General features: G+C 33.8%; 1 protein-coding gene across 1 annotated transcript in view; it reads right to left on the reverse strand.

Moving 5' to 3' along the window:
• Positions 1-13,775: 13,775 nt before the first annotated feature.
• The window catches only part of LOC129234653 (uncharacterized), a 125,188-nt gene continuing 113,791 nt past the window's right edge, over positions 13,776-25,172 (reverse strand). Inside the window, exon 2 of the mRNA XM_054868693.1 lies at positions 13,776-18,667. Coding sequence (XP_054724668.1) covers positions 17,562-18,667 — 1,106 coding nt within the window. The 3' untranslated portion in view covers positions 13,776-17,561. The remainder of the gene's footprint in view (positions 18,668-25,172) is intronic.

The raw sequence follows: 25,172 nt of genomic DNA on the forward strand, positions 1-25,172 counted from the left end.
GCTTTTATTCTACAGCATGCATACCTAGAACACAATATATGAACATGAAAAGACAGCAGGTATTTGTAAAAATTGTTAATTAGCAAAACAAATCAGCAGTCTGTAGGTAACAGATTTTGGACATTGTTGTCCTGTAGGTAACGGATTTTGGACATCATCATAATGTAAGTTTCACCATTTTTGACAATTGTTAATCTGATTTTTAACTTTTCCAATGAAAATTTTATTTACTACTTTTTGAATTTTTAAATTTAATAATGAAGAGGATATTAATGAAGTACTTGAATGGCTATACATACTGCTCTTTACATATAATGAAGTTTTGGAATGATTTTGAAGAAGTTTATGAAAGGTAAAAAAAAGCTTCATGGAAATAACTATACAAACTCGTAGCTTCTTTTATTAAATGACATTTGTATTTCTCTGGATTATTAACTTTCATTTCTGCAGATATTTCCCAAACTTAGAATGTACTTCTACCAGAACCTCACTTTTTGTTCTACTTCTAGGAGACATAATCTCGTGTGAGCATTAAACTTTGCAATAAATCCTTTTGCAAATAGGTATTAAAAATCAATAATGACTTCAAAAAGCATATACAACACAAATTCCATAAAAGAACTTAATTAAATTGCTTAAAGCACTTTTTCAAAACATGTTGTTAATTCAAATGGCTTACTATCTCTCAAATCTCAAGATAGAATGAAAATTACCAACCGATATTTGTTTACAAATCAACTGCAGACGATTTTTCTTAACTCTAAAAAATTAAAAATAAAAAAATTGCTAGCGCAGGTGATAAAGTCGCCAAAACTGGTGCAGCTGACGATAAACTACATTTGTCAAACTGGAATTCCCCTCTGGTAACCTTTAGCTTATCGTATACTGTGCTGTCGCCAATAGAGGTTTGCTTGGCGATTTTAGCGCAAAATGGCTTTTGTTCGATCATAACCAGCCATGTTTCTACTGTAATTTATGTATTGTTCAATGTGTAACGTATTAATTATGCAAAATACCAATGGATTAAAGAAGATAACATTATAATAACCTTTTTTATTGAGGTTAGAAGACAATGGATCATCAAAAATTATGAATAAACAGACAGAATTATTGGCGTCAAGATCGTAACGCCATTTGGACATCTCACATGTATGTTTAAGAAAAATCATTTTTCTTCTAAGATACTGCATAAAAGCTTATGAAAACACTTTTAAACAATTAAAAATTAATTCTGAGGATCGATAAATACCTTTAAAACGAAAACATCATATATTTAGTTCTCAAATAATAGCATTGTAAAGATCGTAACTTTTGGACATACATCAAATTTCAAACTTACGTTTTTTTAAAATCGCTTACAAAGTAAATAATTTATCTTTACTTTTGTTATTTGTGTAAAATATTTTTTAAAAAAAGTTATTCAGTGTAAGATTCATAACTTTAATTTTTTTTTTGAAACGTATGGAAATAATTTAAAAAAAAATTTTTAATGGTACATTTGCTCAGTTAACCTTTTGGTATGTCCAAAATTGTGCCTTTTAGCAAAGAAAATAATTTTTTAAGGGCATTTGAAGAGCATTTTTTCCATAATTTATGTCAATTCTTGTCTCTATACAGTATTATAGTTTAACTCAAAAATTTTTGAGTTAATTAAAATGAAAGTTATTTGGTGTTGAAGCTTCAAAGTTGAGGTCTGTGTTTGCTCCCATCTTTTGAGAACTGCCCATGCAATCTGTGAACATAACAGTCCCTCCCAAAATTGATGATAATATTGCAGTCCTAGATCACACAACATCATAAGGAAATTTTCGTGCAACTTGCACTGGTCAGCTGGCGTGTTCAACTTAAGAAACAAAACATTCTTTACTTTCATTATGTACAATGTCACATACATGATAGCTTGTATCTCTGTAAACTAGCCTTCTGAAAAAATTGTAAAAATTAATTTGACCTAGTACATGACCAATTGGACTTTGCATAGAGTAATTTTAAAAAAATGCTTTACAAATGACATACTTATAAGAATAAGAACAAGTCTTTATCATGTATGTGAAATATAGATTTGGTGTCTTCGATGGACATTGATTTAGCCAAAATCAATTCAATGAATGTCAATTTTTAAAGTGTTATTTAATATGTAACAACATGCTAATATTAGTTTACAGTAATAAAAAGATTAAAAATATTCATTATTAACTTTAATTATTTTTTAAAGATGAAAGTTGAATACCTGAAATATGATCATTTTTAAGAAACCAAATATGAAGCATTCACTTTAAGGCTTAAATATTTTTGTACATAAATAAAAACACCACCATTTGGAAAGAGCATGTTTTTGACATACAAAAATGATTGTTACCCATTTAAAAAAAAATAAGAAAATTTTTTTCGCTCTGGTTTCATTTTTCGTGGAACGGCTCTCTAGCATGATTAGAGTTCAGAAAACATTTTGCTCTCAATAGGGAAGTTGCAATCTATTAAATGTTCATATTTTGGCTATTGCATATTGTTAATTGACCCTCAAAACTAAAAAATTCACCATCGCCGAATTTTAAAACACCGTGGTTGATTTTTAATGAATTTTTAAAAATCCACGCGCAAAAGTGCGCTCTTCTGAAACATCACGAACCTACGTCACAGGGCGCGAATGGCCAGCCTTCCGCCGAAGATCCCTTGTTTTCGCTAGGGACATTTTTAGCGCGCTGATATTTTTATTTTTTAGAATTTCAATAATCCTTTTGAACACACTACGGAGGCCGGATTCGTTAAAGCACAATCTAAATAATCTTCCTCAAATAATATCAATGGTGATATTCGAATATTTCCGAGAGGATGAGAGGTTTAATGTTCCAGAAACGCGAGGAGATAAGCCTTTTACGTTTCATCTTCGAAGTCGAATGCACGTTCTTCGATTTCTCCCATGACATGGGAACCGGTTCGCTAGCGTTTCTCTCCTATCGGACGTCACTTCCTATGCCATCTGACGTCACAGGCGCTTGAACTTTAAAAATTAATTTTAAAAAAACTACTTATCGTATCGAAAAAATTTTTTCACCTATGATGTTCATACATGTTACTCTATCATATAAAAATAAAATTGAAAAATCGAAAACTTCCCTATTGATGAGATTTCTAATGTTTCAAACCAAAATAAACAATTTCAATAATGCGGAATAATTTTCTTCCAATTAGTTCATTCCTTCAGATTCGGTAATTAAGATAAAATATTAAGTAATAAAAATAACTGATTGGTCCATTAAAAATTAAATCATGTAAATATGTTTAAACCCTTCTTTACATACATTTGTATACGTTATTCCAATGAATACAGTGGCTCCCAAAAGTGTTTGTACACCTACGATTTTCAATGAAATAGGCCATTATCCATTGGTTAGAATTAATATTTCGGAATAGGTATTTTATTATAAGATCTATGATCTATATTTAACAAAACTACATGACAATTTTTAATAAAACATTAAAACATAATTTTTAAAAAATCAAAAACCAAAAATTGCCGGAAATTTTATCTCACAAAAGTCTTTGTACACTTTGAAAAAATGTCAAAAAATTAGTAAATAATCTAACTTTTTACAAAGTTATTATTTAGTAGAACATCATGCAGTATCAACAAGAGCTTTGAAACATCTGGGAATAGATTTCATTGTTTTTTCTTTCTTTTTTTTGCGTAATTTCTGAGTAAGTGTTCAACCCCAGTTTGAGTCTTACTGTTTCTAGCTCTATTTTCGTTTCAAAGCTGTATTTTCGTAATCTAGCCCCCAGATATCTCTAAATATGTTACATTAAGTTCAAATCTGGAGATTGAGCGGGTATTTCTGAGCTTAAGGACAATTTTTGAGGCACCAAACGCAAACGTGTGCTTCTTATCGTTATCTCGATAAAAAACAAAGTTGTTTCTGATTACCAAATTTTGGGCTAATAGTTTAAAATTGCTTTTTAAAATATTTAAATGAACAGCATGATTCATTATGTAATCAAAAAATTCCAAATTTCCAAGTCCTGATGCTGTAATGCACCCTCACATTAAAACACTTTCACCGTCCTGATTTTAACTGATCCAACTAAGTTCTTCAGATTAAATTCCTCATTTTTTCTATTATTTACAATTATACAACAATTTAACCCAAAATGTTAAATTTATTTTCATGTATAAGTAAGACGTTGTTCCAAAACGTTTTGAGCTTATTTATCATTGATTTTGCGACGGAAAGCGTATTGGGAGCCACTGTATGCATACGAAACTTAGTACTTTTCGAAAACCTTATTTATCAAATTTACTTAAGAGTTATTATCACCCTCTCATTTTTAAGATTTGAATAATCTACTAACTAAAAATATATACACAAACACACAAATCTTTAAAATTCACTATACATAAGAATAAATACGTTGGGTGATACAGAGCAGATAACTTAGTACCTTATAGAGGAATGAATTCAAGTTTCTTAACCACAAGACGTAGAACAAAATACTTCACCATCATGTAAGGGAATGCACATACGGGTAGAATGTTCTAATAAACGATTCCACTTCATTTTTTTATAACACTTCTCACAATTATTATTCGGGATCAAAGGAAGCATTTATAAATTCGCATGTTTAATTGCAAAAGCACAAACAAGCAAATAGTAATTTACGATTTCGAATAGTAATTACGAAAACAAAACCCAACCATAACAAATGCTGATAACGTTGCCAAAGTGTAAGCAGAAATGCTAACATCGACACTCCAATATGGAGTGCCTAAGGGTGCGTTCGACGAACCTCACCGGTTAACCAGTAAGTAACTGGTTACTTACCGCAGCGTTCTATGATCAACCGGTTACCTCACTGGTTACCATTCTAAGCAGTTGATTGGTTGATTGGAGCACGTGATCATTAGTTGTCACGTGATTAACTAACCGGTCGCTCTCGGTCGTGCTCATCGAACGCAACCTAATAGTGCTAGTACGCTTGTTTTCATCGTTGGCCTTGCCTCCATGCATGCATGCAATACATGCATAGGATCATGACGTAATATGACACCCCTCAACGCAGATAGGGAAGCTGAACGCTACCAAAGATAGCCGGAAACTGCCTTTAGGAACATCAATGTCAAGAAATTATCGAGGAAGAGTCTATTATAAACTATTAATATAAAGGGAAGAAACATATCAATATTTCAGCAAGTTTTCCAAAAGCTCTTTCTTCGCATTCAAAAAGTTCGCTCTGTAGAAATTTTGTAATGGCATAAAAAGGGGGACCCATCCCTCCCCAGCATAGGCGGATTGTGCTCCAAAAAAGTGTAGGAGGGGGGTCAAAAGAAATGGTGCAGTTAGGGACAGGGGCGTAGCTAAGGGGGGGTTTGGGGGACAACCCCCCCCCCCCCCCGAAACGTTAGTCTCAAAAAAAAAGAGAAAAAGAAGAGGGAAGAGAAAAAAAAAAAAAGAAAAAGAAAAAAAATCACTACGACTTTTTTCTGTGTAACAAAGGTCAAAAATTCACTTCGTCCCCCCCCCCCAATGCCATTGAAAATCTGCTCTATGCGTGACCCTCAAGTATAAAGACGCCTCCCTCTGCTGCGACAAGTTTTTGATAATTGAGTGAAATTTGACACTTCGCTTTAGAAATGAGATTGTTTGTTAAATCCACGTATAGGAAGCCTTTCTTTGTCATAGATTCTGCAAATTAATTTCTTGCATCAATCTTGACAGATCTTGATATTATACTGACGGCGTCAATATTGACGTGTTTCATACTGCATAAAGCTTGCATAAAGATTAAAAAGCAATATTACAATAACAACACGTATGCAACATTGCATTCATCTTAAAATATCAATATTGATATTACCTTACAATAACAACATTGCATACATATTGACGCCGTCAAGATGTATTGATTTCATGCTGTCGCCGTCAAGGTAATTAGTACACAATAGAACAGGTGGACCTTCGTTGATACTTGCGCATGCGCACAGTTCTTTCTACCCAGCGTCCCTCGAATTGCTGGCACATCTTCCTCCTTCGACCTACGATTTCAGTCGGTTCAGAGGAGCTGCACGTGGCGTTGTCGTTGCGTTCTTTAGCCTTCGTTAAGTTGGTTGCTTAGTTATTAGTGTGGAATAGTATTGTTTTTGGAATAACTTATGAATGACTGATAACTGCATTTGTTTATTAATACAGTACTAAACAAGTCATATCGAAAACGATGTGCGATCAATGTTAGAAATGGCCGAAAATAACTTTTTTCGTCCCTAGACTTCGAAACGAAGGACATGAAGCCCAGAATTTCGTATTATCACTTCAAACTCATGAGTAAGATTAATTTTATTCAATGGTTATTTATGTTATTCTTTAAGATAAATTCATGTGTTTTGTCCATGGGATATTTTCAATGCTGACATCCATTTGGAAATGTACTTTATTGTATTTATTTACTTATTTATTATTTTGCTTTCTTTATTCTTAAATGTGTTATAAAAACTTCCGCAATTATTCCTAACTAGGCATTTTATGTCTTTATAAAACAATTAGAAGCATGAATTTATAAAATAAGTCAAGTATTACGCAAAACGAAGAAACTTTCATTTTTTAAATTAAATTGCGAGTACTATTAATACCTTTATATGAATTTCCGATCAGATGTCAGCTTTAAGGAAATATTCTTAGGCTAGAAAACTATCTTGAAGAATAACAGAAATAATTACAGAATGAAATTTAATTCTCGAGTTTCAAGTGAAAATAATACAAAGAAATAAATAGATAAAACACCTTGCAAACGTGCTGATTTCATACTGTCATGTCAATGTATCCTGACATTTTCCTGTCATATCAATACGTATGCAATATTACAAAAGCAAGATCATCTTGCCTAGACCTTGATTTCATACTGTCATGACAACATCTTGATATTATCCTGTCATATCAATACGTATGCAAGATTACAAAAGCAAGATCATCTTGCCTAGACCTTGATTTTATGCTGTCATGACAACATCTTGATATTATCCTGTCATATCAATACGTATGCAATATTACAAAAGCAGCCTACCTTGATATTTTCCTGATATTATGTTGCATACACCTTGTCAGCCAATATTGTGGCAGCCTGCTGACAGCATAAAGGGAGTAACATAACAACATTGAGGCAGCATTAATGCAAGATGATTTTTCTTGCATGTCAACCTTTATGCAGTACTGAGGCAAGATATTTTGCTTACTGAGTTGTTAAATATGTTTAATTTTATGAGCCGCACAGTGGGAATATTGCATACAGTCGAATCTGTATATTTCGAATTTCACATTTAAAAAATCGAGATAAAGAGGTTTTGAATTACGGAGGTTTTAAGAAACTTTTTATAGAAATTTGAAATATGATGGTGAAAATTTGAAATCGATACTAAAGACAATGTGGGCTCTTGATTAAAATTCCTCTTTATGAGTTTTGTTAGGTATTTATTCTATTATTACATTATTAAGTGCTTTATTGCGAGTTTAAGGAATCATTTTGACAGTAACAGAAACTTTAAGCATATCTTTTTCAAGAAAAGTCTTTTATTGCTTTTTGGTCCCTGATTTTTTTTTTTTTTTTTTTTGGATTCATTATTTATCCTCTTGAGGTTAGCAATTGCAGCAAATCTAACTTGACCAGTAGTCTACGATTTTCCTTTTTTCATCACTTGAATTTATACTTTCTTTTTCACTCCAGTCATTTCGGTTTTCTAAGGAATCACAATTTTAAGAAAGAGAGTAACCAAAGAACAGTACTAATCCAGATGACAGAGCGAAATGGCTTTTAACTTGAATGACCTTTAACCATGAACTTGAAATGTTCATTTTACATGTCAAACCTGTGAATTTCACCCCTTTACTCTTCGTCCAAGAAAGTGCGCGAAAAGACTGTCCTTTGGTTAATCTTCCTGGAAAGCCTATTCGTGGAACGCATTTACTGCCTCCTCAGCTCTTGAAGACAATTCCTCTGTTTCTGAGTTGAAGAAAATGTTTTTGTTTGCTGCTTTGATGATCATTGAGCTTCGAATCCGAAAGTGATAGCATAACCGAAATTCGAGACGATAGAGGTTTTTGTTGGTCTGGTCTCGTGTGTGTCATAGGTCAGTCAAAATTACCTTCGCTAACCAGAGTATCCATTGCAATCACATTGATTCTTCAGCCAGTATTTACTGCGTATTCTTTTGGAAACGTACAGTCTGTTTAAAGTAGTACATTCTAAGGGAAAGTTGTTGCATAATGAAACGAACAAGACCGATAACAAGCTTTTTTCAACTCAAAGAAAAAATTAAAATGACGAAAAGGATAGCTCTAAAAAGAGAAAGTTAACGTCGTCTGAAGAAAACGAAGTACAGTCTGCAAAGCAGCGTTAGTCCCACCGTACCCTTCTGAAGGTAATTTTATTTTAATTCAAAAGAAAAACTGCATAGCATTACATGAATAAAATGTATAAAAACGAGATGAATCTAGATTATTTCTATTAGCTTGGTTCGGATTAAAAAGTAGAAAATAAAAAAGACTTCTGTTTATAATACCCGAAAATTGCTGTTGCTCTCTCAAATAGATATTTATGTAAATTCTAAAGCAGCTAATAAAATTAAAAATAAATATCTTTATAGATATATCTTTATAAATATAATATCTTTATAGGCTGACCACCGATGAGATTGAAAGTCAAACATCCAGTTTACAGGCGGAAATGGAAGTATCTATTAGCTTTCAGGGATGCCAGCTTTTGTAGATGAGTGTTAGCCTCTAAATTAAGCAGTCACACTGAAATAAACGGAAAACGCTCATCGGATATTTGATTTCCCCCTGATTTGGATAGACTGGTTTTGACAAGACGTTGCTAATAGAAAATTTCACTTTAAATGAAATGGAATGAAAAGAAAAAAAAGTTGAATTTTCCATATCATTAAAAAAATATAAAATTCTTTGCTTTTGTTTTGTTTGACAGAAGTATCGGAATTGGGGCACCCCATTCCAAAGTATGTAAGATTCAACTCCCTCTTATTTTTTTTAACACTAAAAAAATTTACACACACACACACACACACACATACACACACACATACATATATATATATATATATATATATATATATATATATATATATATATATATATATATATGGCATCAAAATTCGGCAACCACCGCACTTTTCCCTTCCACTTTAAAGTTCCTTTCTTGCAGTAGGGAAGCCGCTACATGTTGCTACATGGATTATGAATTTACTCGAGCGCCGTGGGGACTTATTGGATTTTATAGTTTAGGTTATTCTAGAGTCCCTAGGTTATTCGAAGAAGAAAATGTTACATAATGTTCCACTTCAGTAGTGGGGAAAGTGTCTACTGATATTGATAAATGTAAAAAAAAAAAGTTACATGGATAGACTCGAGCATGTCAGACAGTGATAGTTTTGATGCTTCAACGCCAACGTGTCTCTGTAATTAAGGTACTTGTTTATCTCGGTCTAGGAACATTGGGCGCCGAACATTTTGGGTGCTGGGAACATTCGGGCGCCGAGCATTTTGAGTACCGAGAACATTGGGAGCCGATCATTTTGGGCGCCGAGCACTATGGGCGTCGGGAACTTTGGGCGCCGGGTGTCAGTTGGTTTATTCATTTAGAGAGCGATATTAAAAGTAGGAGCCAAACATGTACAAAACAACACAAAACATTTACTTAAAACCCACTAATAATTTAAACATTTGGAAAACGACCGTACGTGCATTACTATTGCGTGCGGTTCACAGTTACATCTAACATCCCCCCTTTTAAGATAATAAGTTATTTAAAATTTTAAGTACAAAAGCAAAATAAGATTAAGTTACATAATCTAGGACGCCTTGATATTCGTCCACTTCTGGTTCGAATACAGTTATCATTGTTCACAGTTGTTCTATTGCTGACATCAGTGTGAGTATCTCCATCATCATTAAGGCTACTGTTATTATCAGGAGTTTCATTGATATTGCCATTTGATGCGGAAATATTTTGATATGTTTGTTCTTTAAACTGCAAATTTACTTTCTTGATATCTCTAGTTTCTTCTTAACGTTTTACCATAATTATTTTTAACTATATAGGATCTTGGAACAGATTTTAACTTATGTACTATTTGAGCTGGTTCCCAAGTCTTATTTGAGTAATTTCTTATTGTCACATTATCTCCTGCTTTGAGATCTTGTAGCGAATGAGCATTTTTGTCGTAATAAAACTTCTGCTTATTCTGTCTGTGATGTAATTTTTCTCTTATATTACTGAAAAGCTTTGCGTTTAATAATTTACTGGTTATGGGTAACTTAGTTTTGAGCCTTCGGTTAAACATCATTTGAGCAGGAGAGAGATCTATACTTGCAACGGGGGTATTTCGGTACTCCATTAAACCTACATGATAATCTTTGTTATCCTCCTTTGCTTTTCTGAATAAAGATTTGACTATTCCTACTCCTCTTTCCACCATACCATTACTAGGTGAATAGTGTGGACTTATGAAGACGTATTCAAAATCCCATTCTTTGGCAAATTGCTTGTATAAGTAGCTATTAAATGGAATGTTATCTGAGGCTACTTTATCTGGAACACTGAATTTTGCGAAAATAGACTTCAGCTTGTCAATAACTTCATTTGCAGACTTATCATTAAGTTCACAAACTTCCAACCACTTTGAATAATAGTCAATCAAAACTAAGAAAGAATTGTTTCCAAAACTCATCAAATCAGCACCAACTTTTTCAAATGGTCTGTAAGGAATATCGTGAGGATGGAAGTGGCTCTTTGCTATTGACTCTTTTAAATTTTTCACAAACCCTACATTGAGAAATTAAATTTTTAATCTCAGAATTCATTTTAGGCCAGTACATGATTTCTCTGGCTCTCTTTTTGCACTTATCCAGTCCAAAGTGTGTGCTTCATGAATAAGTTGTAACATTTCCTTTCTCAGAATTTTTGGAACTATAATTTTGTCATTAAGAAAAACTAATCCGTTGTTATAGCATGTAAGTCACTTCTTAACTTGTAATAACATTTTATCTTCTGTGGAATTTTCTACGTGCTCTCTGGCCAATCTTCTTTTATATGTTGAAGAACTATTTTTAATTCTGGATCATTTCGAGTTTCTTGTTCGAACTGGCTTTTTCTCCTTTCACTCACAGGCAAATATTTTGAGATTTGATGGACGACATTTAACATTTCAGGATCATCTTCGATGCAAGTGTCAGTAGAAAATGCACGAGACAAAGTATCTGCTAAGTACATTTGCGTACCAGGTACATAGATCACATTAAAATTATATTTTAGAAGTTTCAACAACATTCTTTGCATGCGTGATGAAATTTTATGCATTGGTTTATGTACGATGGTAATTAATGGTTTATGATCACTCTGTATTGTAACATGTCGACCGTACACCAAATTGTGGAACTTTTCAAAGGAAAATACAATAGCTAGTAATTCTTTCTCGGTTAGCAATCACGCATAACTCAAGAAACGTCCCATTACTCACTTACCTTGGAGGAATTCGTGCCAAAAAACTATGGGCACAAGTTCACATAGTTGCACATATGTGTACCAAATCTCGTTCGATTTCCTATGTATCTGACGAGTTCGAGTGAATTTCCAAACGCGCATTGGACTCCCCTACTACAAATCTTCGTAGTACGATTTTTAATAGTTCTTCATGTCAAAATCGGCAGATTATATGTTTTTCGTAATTCTTGCATTATTTCCTTTTAAATACATTAAAAAAAAAAAAAAAATCAACTGCGCTCGAGAATACCCAAACGATGTTTTTTTTTTCCCCTCCCTTTGTCAATTAAGTAACCCTCTTACACCCTTGTGTTAGGCTCAAATCGTAAGATTTTTCAAAATGTACTCTCTTTAGCTTCTAATAACCCACCTTATTTAATCTGACGCGCTTCAAAAAATCTGATAATCATTTATTTATTTATTTATTTTTTTTACTAATTTGACAGGCTGTCTAGGCGCATCCACCAATAAGAAAGGTCATCATTTGAGGATGTAAGGTACCTCTTCTATGTTTATCTGACATGTTCAAATAAATCCCCAAAACATTTCGGGCTACTATTGTGAAATAAGAATGAGAAAAGTTCATTTATTTAGAAGTTTCAGTTTTTACTTTCGAAAATAAATCAATCCAACCCATAAAAAGTCATATTTCAATTCATCATTTTTTTTTTTACCCTGATAAGTGACGGAGCAAGGACCTTTTACTTTTTTTTTTCCTTAGAAAGAAAAAAAGTACGATTTTCCACTGAATATCATAGTTTTACAAAATACTCTGCTGCCCTCCCCCTACTTTCTACTAATAGCTTTCAACACTATTAAAAATTGTATTAATTTTGTTTTCAGGACATCAATGTTTTAAAAAAATTAAAAAGGCGTCCGTTCCTTTATCTAAGTTCATCTAGAATCGCGTTTTTAGAAATTCAATTTCGAAAAATAGTTGGGAAGAATCCCTGGACACTATATTCCTATTTCTTAACTGAAAATGGCTTACAATCATGTTTTCAGATAGTCAGCTATCAAATTTTGAAAACTTTCTGAGGGGAAGCCAAGCCTTCCCTACTCCAACAATACCATGGTAATCTAGAACGGAGTTTTTAGAGCTACAATTACGAGAACCTCCTGACCCAGGGCCGGGGTGCAATTTGAGCTGCAAAGAAAAAAAATAAACGAAAACAAAATTTAAGTTATTGGGTAATCACGATTGCTAATTGTTTTCATTTGACCATAATTGAGGTCCGGTTCCTTTTTCAGAATGGACCAGGGGCCTCTGCAGCACCTCCGTTCACCGGCCCATGCAGGAGCTGCTCCTCTGCCTCCACTAGCAGCACTGTCCACTGGAATCCCCTCCTCCTTGGCGGTGGGGTCCATGTCCTACACACACATGCCTACGCACATACACACACGGAACCGCCCAGGAGGAGAAGCAGGCTTGAGAGAACAGGAGCTATTTCTAGAAACAATAGCTCCAATGAGTAGGGTCCTGTTGCAACTCGTGATTGCCAAAAACATAATTTGAATTTAAAATGTCAGAATTCAAATTATATCCCCCCCCCTTTTTTTTCTTTTTGCCTCCTTACATTTTGCCATCATTAAATTTGCCGCCTTTAAAATCGCCAGCCCCAGGAGCCGCGATTTCCCGGACCCCTCCCCTTCTGGTGCTGCAACAATATTATTCTTATGACTTTGTTCTTGTTGCTAATTTCTGCCATCTGCACCATTATACAAACATTGTCAGAAAAAAGTAATGCAAGCAAAAGTTAAACTAAATTGCAATCGCGAAAATGACTCTCTATAGTAATTGCGGTCATAATAAACGAGTCTGTACGATTACAAAAACTATACATTCTTGGTCAAAAATTCGCTTTTCAAAAGGTTTATTTGCAACTTTCCCACATTTGAATTAAAAAAAAATCCCTGAAAAACGTGTCCGGTTTTTAGAAATTTCCGTATTTCGGAAGTCCGGATCTTCGAGTTAAAGAAATATGTAATTCAGTTCTTTTTTCGCGCGAAATAACTTTATTTACTTATGTTGTATAAATTGGCACATAGTATTTTTACTTGTCTGTTTTTCGAAAAAACAAAATTTATTAGTTTTATTACAACTAGTCTGAAGACAGAAGGCTTCCAAAACTTTGACAACCAATTCTATTAAACTAACCAGCTTAGCCGCTAATTTTATAACAAAAATTTTCGCATTCATTATGCTTAAAAAATACATAAAAACAATCAACGAATCATAAACATTTATTGACCTTCAATTTGCATGACAACCATTTGTAATTGATCATTGAATATATTCTGCATTTCAAAATTTGTAAACAGTTTCAACATTTATTTAAAAAAACTTTCAACACATTTTCGTGTAAATTAACCAGTAACACACATGTATCTGTAAAATCATATCACACTTAATTATAAAATTCATTCATCACTTAATTATTTATGTTCCGCCAAGCCAACAGAACTTTCAAGAGGTCTGACAAGTATCAAAAATATTCGTCAGGTCACTGAGCCGTATTTTTTTTTTTTTTTTGGCGCAAAAAAAGATGTAAACATGCTTACTCATAACCAATTTATCCTTTAGATTCAATTTCAAGTCAAAAGAATGCTATGTTTTAGCATATAAATACCTTTTAAGATATAAAAGAAAAAAATTTTAGACGAAATTTGAGAGACATAATGATTTTGAAAAGTTCAAATTAATAAAAGTTATGTTATATAATAGTTAAAAATAAAATAACAGAATTCTCAGAAATAAGCGAGCGTCAAAACAACTACGATTAGCTTCCCAGTAATACCAAAAAGACAAATGATCATCTATAATTTAGAAGCTTTTAATTAACAATTTGGAAAGACACATACAAATACAAATGTGACGACCAGCAAACAGGCTCTTGATCTAGTTAGGCTGGACCTAGTCAATTTATTAGTCCCCAATGAAGATCAATGGCCCTCTTAAAGCTATCCACCCCCTTGCTCATTAACAGGGGGGTCAAGAGGGGGCGGTCGCACCCCCAAATGTTTTGAGCAGAATGATAGAAAATGAGTGAATTCAATTTATGTAAGTCGGAAATCAATGTTCATTAAAGGAAATCTCGCTGGTTCTCAGCAACTATTTGATGAAACTCGACACATTCCCAGACTAGAAAAAGTGTTTTTCGTTATTTGGATGATGACTTAGAAATTCATGAAGTATTTTCGGCTTTTTCAGAACATAAAAAACTGATAGAGAATCATGGTTAATTTTAACTAAAGAAGACATTGCCTCATATAGGTTAAATCTTTCACACTTGTGTGCCCAGTGTAACGATGGTATGCTCAATATGAGAGGCTCGTGAAAAGTGGTGTGGCAGCATGGTTTTCACAAGAAAATTCCAGGATATTTTACATTCACTTTTACGCTCATTTTTTAAGTGTATATTTATTTAATGAGTGTTCATCGCTTTCTTTTGCTAGAAACACGTTTCAGCAACTCAATACATTATAACGCTTTCATAGAAACTTCTTAAAAATGCATGTGATTATTAAATAAAAAAAGACATATCAACCAAATACCTTTTATGGGGCTCTATTAATTATGTAATCACGGAGTGTGATACGAGATAATCTTTAAGAGTTAAAACGATGAAAACATTTCTCTATAAATTCAACAGTGATAACAGTGATTTGTTGACTGGAAGAATTATTGCAAAACGATTCTTTCAATGGTGAAAAAGCTCATGCTCTTTAGCATATATGACTGCGTTTGAATTTTTATCCAATTTATTTGCATCGGAAAAAGGTTTTTGAAAAATGCTTTTCTCTATTAAAATCTATATCTTCAATCCGCTACTCGACTATTCAAACCACAGTTTAATTTACAATTGATTTGTGCACCATACTATCACAGTTCAATCTACAATTGAAGCTGAAAATAGATTTTTATAGATGTATATTTCAATCAATCGTGAAATTTTCCAAAAAAAATTCTTCCTCCGAGCCAATTTTAAAGAGGTGCAAAAAAAAAAAAAAAAAAAAAAAAAAAAAAAAAAAAAAAAAAACATTGATGTTTGAATATTTTGTATGAAGTAATAGATTCAGTTTCGAATGAAATTAACACAAGATTTGATGATAATTATTTTTCTGTATGGTTGACTGGGGTTATGGTTATTTGGATTGGATTTTGAAAACGAAAAATAAAATGTTTCAACTGTGAATAAAATTTTTAGCATGAGGCAAGAAAAATTACAAGCAATATACTGACAGAATAGTTTTCACATCCAGAGACTGCAGTTTCGTCCTTGTTATGGACTCATAAGTCTGGAATAGTTTATAACAGAGCTGGAGGCAGATGATATCTCATGAAGCTGAGAGCGCCGACATGACTAGATTATTCAATGATGAAAAGTTTAAGCCCCTCACAGTTTTTGAAGTAGCCTGGGTGATTTTGAAGAGCAAGATATAAAAAGTGTTTTTATACATAACTTTGTGTTACTTCAGTTATTTTTTAACTATTAGAATCAGCTCCGCTAGTAGAGAAAGATTTTTTTTTATGTCTCAGAAGGTTAGAGAAATATTTTCGAAGCACAAAAGCGAAAAGAAAAAAAAAAAAAACCTTTTCTATTTAGCTGAACTGGCAAAACAGCACGACATTGGGCACTGATAGATTAGTAACACGATTCCCTGCTCTTCCAAATTCCAAAAATCATGCATTATAACTTTTCCAAAAGGTCCAAAAACTTTAGTAGCGAGATGTTTTGTATATTAACTTTTTAGTCAATGAATCAAAATTTTAATTGTTTCTAAACACTAATTTTATTCATACTAAACCGATTTTATGACAACTTCTTGTTAGCTAATGTGTGTTTGGTTTCGCTTTGGGGTTAAGAAACTCGACCCCCGAAATGAAATGGAGAAATGCCGCCCCTGCTCATTACCAGCTCTTCCGGTAAGCTGTTCCTAGTGCCCACAACCCTACTAAAGTAGTAGTTTTTCCTTATTTCCAGGTTAGCCTGAGATTTGAATAGCTTAAAACAATGACCCCTCGTTCCCCCCATAGTCCATTTGAATTCACTAGTGTGTAGCAAAGTAATTTAGTATAGGTAAAACTGAACTGCTGATAATGTTTTGACGGCTGAAGCCAATTCCAGAGATAACAACACATTAAGTTTGACTTTATGAGTTTAAAAACATTATAAACATTCACAAATGGTTAAAAAAAGTATTATAGGGTAATTCTATCGTTTGTAACAGACAAACAATCACAGGTAATATAAATTTCATGCTTTAAGTGTACTTTCATATATGCAGCAACTGCTGCCAAAAACTTGATCGATAAAAATTCGTTAATTTTTTAAAGTCATTTTTTAAACAGAATTTTCAAAAAAAGTGATCCATTGAATTGTTCTCCAACCAGATTCTTGTGGAAAAGCAAACAGAGCATTTAGAAAAACTGCACAGGTGCTATCCGTCAACACGATGCCTTTCCACGTGAAAATTAAAGTAATTATGGTTTTACGGCCTTAAATTCTTGATTTTTTTTTTATGAAAGATGTATTTTTAAACCTGAAGTATTGAACATTGCTCAAAATTCATCTTCAATTCTCCATTAAAGAAGTGCTTTAAAGATATCACAGCTATACTCTTACTCTCTTCCCAGCGCAGAGTAAAACTTTTTTTTTCTTTTGAAAGCAAGCTGCACGGCTGACTTTTTTAGTTGCTTTCCTCAAAATTAGTGCAAAATATCTTTTTATTTAAAAAAAATATATCAACTGAAAACTTTGGACAACAGTCTTTATATCACCTTCTTATCAACTTTTATATCACTTCAGTATGTTCATAAATACATAATTTGCACTAAATGTTCTTTCATGAAAAACCAGTAAGAATAATATTGTTTGACGTAATTTTAACAGTACTTATTTACATAATAATATAAAACTATATCTGAAGAAACAAATCTTCTAAAAGTAATTTTTCCTGTCTTTTAAAATTGCCTTTTATCCTCATCGTCTTTTCTGCATGCATAAATGAAGAGAATTTTAATTACTCCCTTCGAGATACATATCTTCCATTTCCTGCAACAGATACTTTTTATTCTTAGCTTTGCTGAACTTGGGTATTTTCAATGTTTCAATCTCATAACACCACTTTTTATCGTTTTCTCTCTTGACAAAATGCTTATTTTTCGCCAATATTTCTTCTCCGGGCCGAGAGACACTTAACATAGGTTGAGTATCCACATTCAGCCAGTGTGCATACAGAAAGCAACAATTATCTGTGTCTACATCTTTCAGCAAAGCCCACCTCACTTGCATTTTTGGATTCTGGTTCACAAATTTCTTATTCTTTGCAATAGTTTCTATCCATCCGTGACGACTTTTGATGGTAGATTTCAAATTAACTTTGATGTCTTTTTCGTCGTAAGCGATATATACCACTTCCCTTTTCTTCCCGCACAGCACAGACACCACGAAAATTCCAAACTCATTGGGAGCTAGATCGTTCCGTACGACATCCGAAACTGTTTTCCAAGCAGAGAAAGTGGATTCGCACATTTCACAAGACTGGAACCAATCGCACTTTTCAACAACTTCTACTACTTTAGATGATGGAGGCTTAGGTTTCCTCCAAGTCGGATTTTTCTTAGGATAACACCATTTTTGAAGGGCATCCGAAAATACTAAATTTGTACTTCGTTTCAACATATCTAATCCGGGCCATTTTGTCATAAACTTGGGCAACACACCATTATTGTGCCAATGTGCGCACAATACACAAACATCTTTGTCGTCTCCCTTTTTCATTACCATCCAGCGTAACATGATGGTAGCCTTCGACGACTTTGATCTCTTGTCGGCAATTTGTTCCTTTATTGCTTCAATGCTTTCATGTGCTTGAGGTTGCACGTTGATCATATTAAGTAAAAGCATAACAACTTCAGTTTCATTCTTATTTTTCAAAGCTATCATAAATGCTCCTGGTTTATCCGGAATTTTATCCATAACTTCTTCATCAAATGCTACCCACGCAGTAAACCGCTTGTCACAAAACTCGCAATCTTCTACCCAGCCACGGCAGGGAGCAACAGGTGATTCGTCGGTTCCTTTCACTTTAGAATCGCCCGTTGGTAGGCCATCATGTTCCGCTGAAAATAATGTAAAATTAAGAGTCAGTGAAAAATATTGACAGAATTATTTACTCCATTCAAAACTAAAAAAAAAATATTTTCCTAGCACATGGATACTTTCTCTTTCTTCTTCAAAAGGGTTCCCAATACAAACGTACCGAGTAATCGGTCTTTCACTACTCGGCTGAGTACCGAGTTACCGAGTACCAATTATGTTTTAAGAAGAACCACTGACACACACATGAATTTTGAACTCATTGGAATAGAAGTATAGACCTCATGTCCATGCAATAGTTTTTAAAATAAAATTCCAGCTGAAATTTAATTAAACATTATTTTAAAAATTTTGTTTGTGTCAAAATTTTACAAAAAAGTTATTTTTTAAACTTAAAAATAAACAAATAAATAAAAGGTATGATTTTATCAAGCAGGAACAAATTATATCAATCTATTATAATATCTAGTCCGCCAAACATAAATAATTTTTAAAAGCAAATAAAACAACGTTAAAAAGCACAAATGTGCAGGAACACTGCAGACACGTGTTTCTGCGTTACAAGGAAAGTCTTTTTCAGTGCCTAAAATGTCAACTAATGAATTAAGGATATCCAACTTTTGTAAGATGTCTTTAAATCCATAAGCTCACGTTTTGCAGCAATCGAAGAACTAATCTATCTCCAGAAGATGTCGACAGATTAGTTTTTTTGCACCATAATTTAAAATACAATAATATCGATGATTAAAATATTTTGATATTTTTTTTTCTTTTTTCTCCTAAGTACTATTTCTGTAACCAAAGTCACAACCTTTATCTTACTCTTAAAAAAATGACTTAATTTTACTTCTCTATTGTTATCATTATGCCAAAAATCTGAATCTGCAAAATCAATCATGGTTTTAAAAATTCGCAATCTAAGTTTTCAAGTGATTGCGATATGGTTGAAAGGGTTTTTTTTGTCATGAGTCTATGATTATATTCATCTTAAATCTCACTTAGAGATTGTTCCTGACCAAAGGTAAGTTCTCCTACACTAATATGTGATACGGAAAAAGTAATTGAACTCAAATACACATCCGTAGTTAACTTATACTCTGATTATTTTAACTCTACTTATTTTATACTAGCAGCATTGCCCGGCTTTGCCCGGTCTGCCTTGAAAATAAAAATTGTGTCAAGTGACGCATATTCAACAATCAGGCGTAATAAATAAATAAATAAATAATTCATGATTTCCTTTTCAAACAATGACGACAAATATTAAAATACTTTTAAGAAATTAAATCCAGAAAGATGGATTTAAAATCCGTAACCATGGGAACGTAATATAAAATACGTTTAAGGAATTAAAATGCGAAAGAAAATGGTTCACAATTTGAATGGAATCGAGATTTCTGAAACTTTATTCGCAACTCCAGCGCTCGAATACGCTACCTTGCGGTGATTTACAAAACTGCCGAAAAAACTAACACATTGCCACATTGCGTTCCACGTATGTCTGTTGACTTAAACATAGGCAGTTTGTTCTAAGTATTTATTTACGCATTCGATGTGTCTTGGATTGCTTTCAGCAACAGAAAGTGTTCGAGCTCCTCAAAATAATGTTAGTTTTCATTATTTCCCTCTAAAAAGTGATTTGATTAAGTAATGGTGAAAGCGCGTTAACACCAGAAAACTCTGGATTAACAAACTTGGATAACGTTATACCAGGTAACAAATTTTATTGTTTTGTGTGAATTTGTAAGAATATGTTTTTTTTTTTTTTTAATCTTAAATTAATTTAACAAACCATATTTTACAGCAGCATTAGTTGGAATAGACAGTATGAAAAAAAATTTCTTGAATGTATTATCGTAGAACGAAATGAAAAATGTTTAACCGAGAAAGAATTTTTTTTGTTGCTTTTATTCTCAGCTGAAAGGTTTCGCCGAATTTGTTTAGGGTTATAGTTTTAGTATTGTGCGAGCTAAGTATCCTTGGCGAGATTCCGCCCATGTTAGTTAAACCATTTTTATCTTTTATCATGAGTGGAATAAAATGGTAGAAAGATTACAGAATTCGATAAGTAAAAGAAATAATGGCAGATCAATTGAAAAGAAAACTACCACCATATATCCGTGAGAATTTTGTTGATAATTTGTATAGCATGACATAATTAAGTCATAACTCAGAAATTAGAAACATACCAAACAGAAAAATTTAAAATGAACCGATTCGGCAATTTGAGAAAAATAACTCAGCTATAAATGCAAAACAATTAGCGCTAGCCAAGCAAGGCAAAGAAGTATCACCTTCTTATGACAATAATTCGTAATGTCATATAATTAAAGTTTCTAGCATTAATTGTTATACTTGTCAGGCCACAATTATTACTTAGTTTTATCAAGAATTGATAAATATCGAATTCATCATCGTGGAAATGGCTGCTTAGAACTACGAACTGCGTAATTTGCATTAATTTCTAACGTTTAGTAATGCTTCTTGAATTCTCATCTCTTTCTACGTGGGCCAGAATATCAACAAGACTTTGAAAATTAATTTAAAAAGAATAAAGCGAAAAAATCATGCATACGAACAAAATTTACTAGGCTTATTAGCATTTTCTTCGTTACCACATGCGTTTGTTTTAGTTTTTTCGTCCGCCATTAGACAGTAACTGCAGTGCCCCCTATAGTTCGTTGGAGTTAAAAAGGCTTGTAACTTTTTTTCCTTTCGAGATAAAAGCTTATTTTTTCGACTATAGGTCGAGTTAGATCTGGAGTAAAAAAGGTCGCTTTTCCCAATGACGTCAAAAAGAAAGCTGTGGGACAATTCCTTCACTTTTTATTGATTTATTTAATGAAGAAAGTAGTGCCTAAATTTCAGCTAAGCCTAAAAAAATTTGAGCTGAATTTAAACAAATTGCGTAGAACGCGGAAAATTCTACCCTTTCTAACGATATGTAATATTAATTTGTGCAAGTAATTTTTCACCCCCATATTTGAGAATTTATGTGAAAATTGGACGTAAATTGGAATAAAAAAAGAACTATTCATCGAATTTTATTCGAACTGGTCTGCAAATCTTTTCAGGACTTAAAGGAACAAATTGTGAAAATTTCAGCGCAATCGGCCGGGTAGTTCTCAAGTTTTGCAAGTTCAAACACACAGACGCTTTTTAGGGACTTCATTTTATACTATGTACAGAAGTGTTTTTTTTTTTTTTAAACTTATACATAGAATACTTATTTCTCTCTTATTTTATGAATACAGAAATTGTAAGTGATTGTAGTATATTACATGTTTGCACTTCTTTTAAAAATTGTAAAATCTGTATTGAACAATATTCAATTTTTTACAACTACTCGGTATTGGCCGAGAATTTGATAAAAATTTGGATGAGTAGTACCGAGTAGTTACCGAGTACTCGGTACGTCTCTAGCTCCCATGAAATGATTCGAGATTTAAGTTTACAAGTCTGATCTCCGTTCCCACGATAAGCGCCCCGATCTTAAGGGGATTTTGTTTTGACACACAAAGAAACTCCGCCTTCTGTTCGCCAACGCTCACCAACCCAGAAGATTACTTCACAATCTTATTTCGTTCACGCCGAGATAAATCGCCTACTAGGTACTTAATGGGTGCGAAGAATTTCAAATGTGGATCGAGTTTAGCTAGGATTTTCACTAACTTAGAAACGCTTATAACTCTTGTTCTAACTTTCTTACAAACTTAAAATGAACTTCATTTCGTGCTGAAAAGAAAGTTCTTTTGCATAATATGTAATGTAAAGGATGATCAGACATTTGTTTAGGGTACAGAGTAATTTTATACCAAATTTCCAGTCTGTAAGTGATCGAGATTCTGCTGGACATCATACAGTTACATACACACACACACAAATTATTTGACAGAACTTTAATTAAGAGAGAAAAGATTTAAAAGTAAAAGGTAATTAGCAAATGAGTCATTCATTCCAAACCAAATCAACGAGCCTCTGAACAGACCATAATCAATTTCTACAAAATTTACAGGTTTGAGTCAACTTACGTGATGATAGAAGAAAATAGGTTTTTTAAATTTTTTAGGCTGTTAGTTTTTTGCGTGAGAACTTCTAAAGTACTCGAAAAAAGGCAAAAAAAGTGACATTTCGGTACTTACAAAATTCTCTTTTCTCAGCTTCTACGAGAGCTAGAGCAGGGCTTCGCAACCGGTGTGCCGCAACAAGGAACTCGGTGTGCCGCGGTATCTTCGTAGTTATATAAAAAGAATGAGCCTTGACGTATTTCATTTTAAAGTTACGACCGAATAGCGTTTGATCGTTCTGTACCTTCTAAATTCACCCTGTCGATCATTATTGCAAAGGGACATACCCGACAAGGGAGAGGGGGATTTGCTGCCTCACTTCTGTTAAACTTCTTGTGATCCTATTGCTTTCAGTTTTTGAGAACGGATTTTAATTTCCACGAAATCAACTAATTATACAGAAATTTTTCTAAATCTTTTGCAAATGGGAGTATCGTCCCCTCCCCCAGGAATTTTAGCCCCAGCTTTAGTTTTCGTTTTCCACTTTTCCAGTTCCGACTTAGTGAATAGAAACTAAAACCATATACTGTTTCCTCCATCATGAAGCTCTCATGGCAGAACTTACCAGATGAGCTGAAGTCAGCTTTGGCTGAAGTTGTGAAAAATCGTGAATTTAAAAAAAATCGAGATCGCGTAATTCTCGCCTTTTCTCCGTATTTTGTGAAGAAATGGAGGCAGATCACACTCCCTACTTCTTCATATAGAGAACGCTGACTTTCACGTGGTGAGGCACTATCAAGAATTTTTGAATTGAGGAACGAGGTGCGACAGTTTTTGATTTTGAAAAACGAAATGCAGTGCGCCAGTTTGTTGCAAGACAAATATTGGCTGGCAAAACTAGCGGTACATGGCTGACTGGACAGGACTGACCGACTGACTGACTGACAGACTGACTGAATAAGGATGACTGACAGACTGACTGAATAAGGCTGACTGACTGACTGACTGACAGACTGACTGAATAAGGCTGACCGACTGACTGACTGCCTGACTGACTGACTGACTGAATGACTGACTGACTGACTGACCGAGACTGACTGACTGACTGACTGAGACTGGACTGGACTGACTGACTGACTGACTGACTGAGACTGACTGACTGCTTTAGTGACTAACTGACTGCACAGGACTGACCGACTGACTGACTGACTGACTGCCTGACTGACTGACTGACTGCCTGACTGACTGACTGGCTGAAGGATTAACTGACTGACTGAGTGACTGACTGACTGGACTGACTGACTGAGGACTGAATGACTGAGTGCTTGACTGATTGACTGTCAGACTGACTGACTGACTTCGCAAAAGGGAAAAAAAAAAGAATTATAAAATTAGAAAAAAATATTTGCATTTAAGATTTCCTTTCCGGCTGGGATTTGAACCCAGGGCGACACTCATGGAAGCCCAACGCTCTCGCCAATATACTATCAGATCTCTGTTGATCGGTGTCTTAATTATAATAAAAACAAAAAATGCACCTTAGTAATTATTGATCTAAAATCTTTGAAATCTAAAGGTCGAATGATTAAACTGACTCAGAATTTTCTTCCGTACATAAATAATCCATATTTGCAAAAGAAAGAAATTGAAAAAAAAAAGAATCTTCAAATTAGAAGAGAAATATATACATGGAAGATTTTCGTTCCGGCCGGGACTCGAACCCAGTACCAAGCGCTTGGAACCCAACGGTCTAGCCATTAGGCTATCGGAGCTCTGTCGATGGAAGTCTTAAATATAATAAAAACAAAAAATGCACCTTGGTAATTATTGATTCAAACACTTTGAAATTTACAGGTCGAATAATTAAACTGACTCAGAATTTTTCTCCCTACATAAATAATCAATATTCGCAAAAGAGAAAAAAAAAAAAAAGAAGAAGAAATTTCAAATTAGAAACTAGAAGTATACATTGAAGATTTTCGTTCAGGCTGGGACTCGACCCCAGGGCCACTCGCTTGGAAGCCTAACACTCTAGCCATTAGTCTATGGGAGCTCTGTCGGTGGGAGTTTTAAATATAATAAAAACAAAAAATGCACCTTGGTAATTGTTTATTTAAACACTTTGAAATCTTCGTGTCGAAAAATTAAACTGACTCAGAATTTTCTTCCCTACATAAATAATCAATAATTGCAAAGGAAAGTAATTGAAAAAAAACGAATTTTCAAATTAGGAAAGAAATATATACATTGAAGATATTCGCTCCGGCTGGGACTCGAACCCAGGCCACTCGCTTGGAAGACCAGCGGTCTAGCCATTAGGCTATCGGAGTTCTGTCGAGCGGAGTCTTACTGCCTGACTGATACTGCCTGACTGACAGACTGACTCACTGACTGACTGATACTGACTGACTGACTCACTGACTGACCGAGACTGACTGACTAACTGCCTGACTGACTGAGACTGGACTGACTGACTGACTGACTGACTGACTGACTAACTGACTGACTGAGACTGACTGAC

This window comes from Uloborus diversus, chromosome 1 (assembly GCF_026930045.1).
Source record: "Uloborus diversus isolate 005 chromosome 1, Udiv.v.3.1, whole genome shotgun sequence".
Taxonomy (NCBI): domain Eukaryota; kingdom Metazoa; phylum Arthropoda; class Arachnida; order Araneae; family Uloboridae; genus Uloborus; species Uloborus diversus.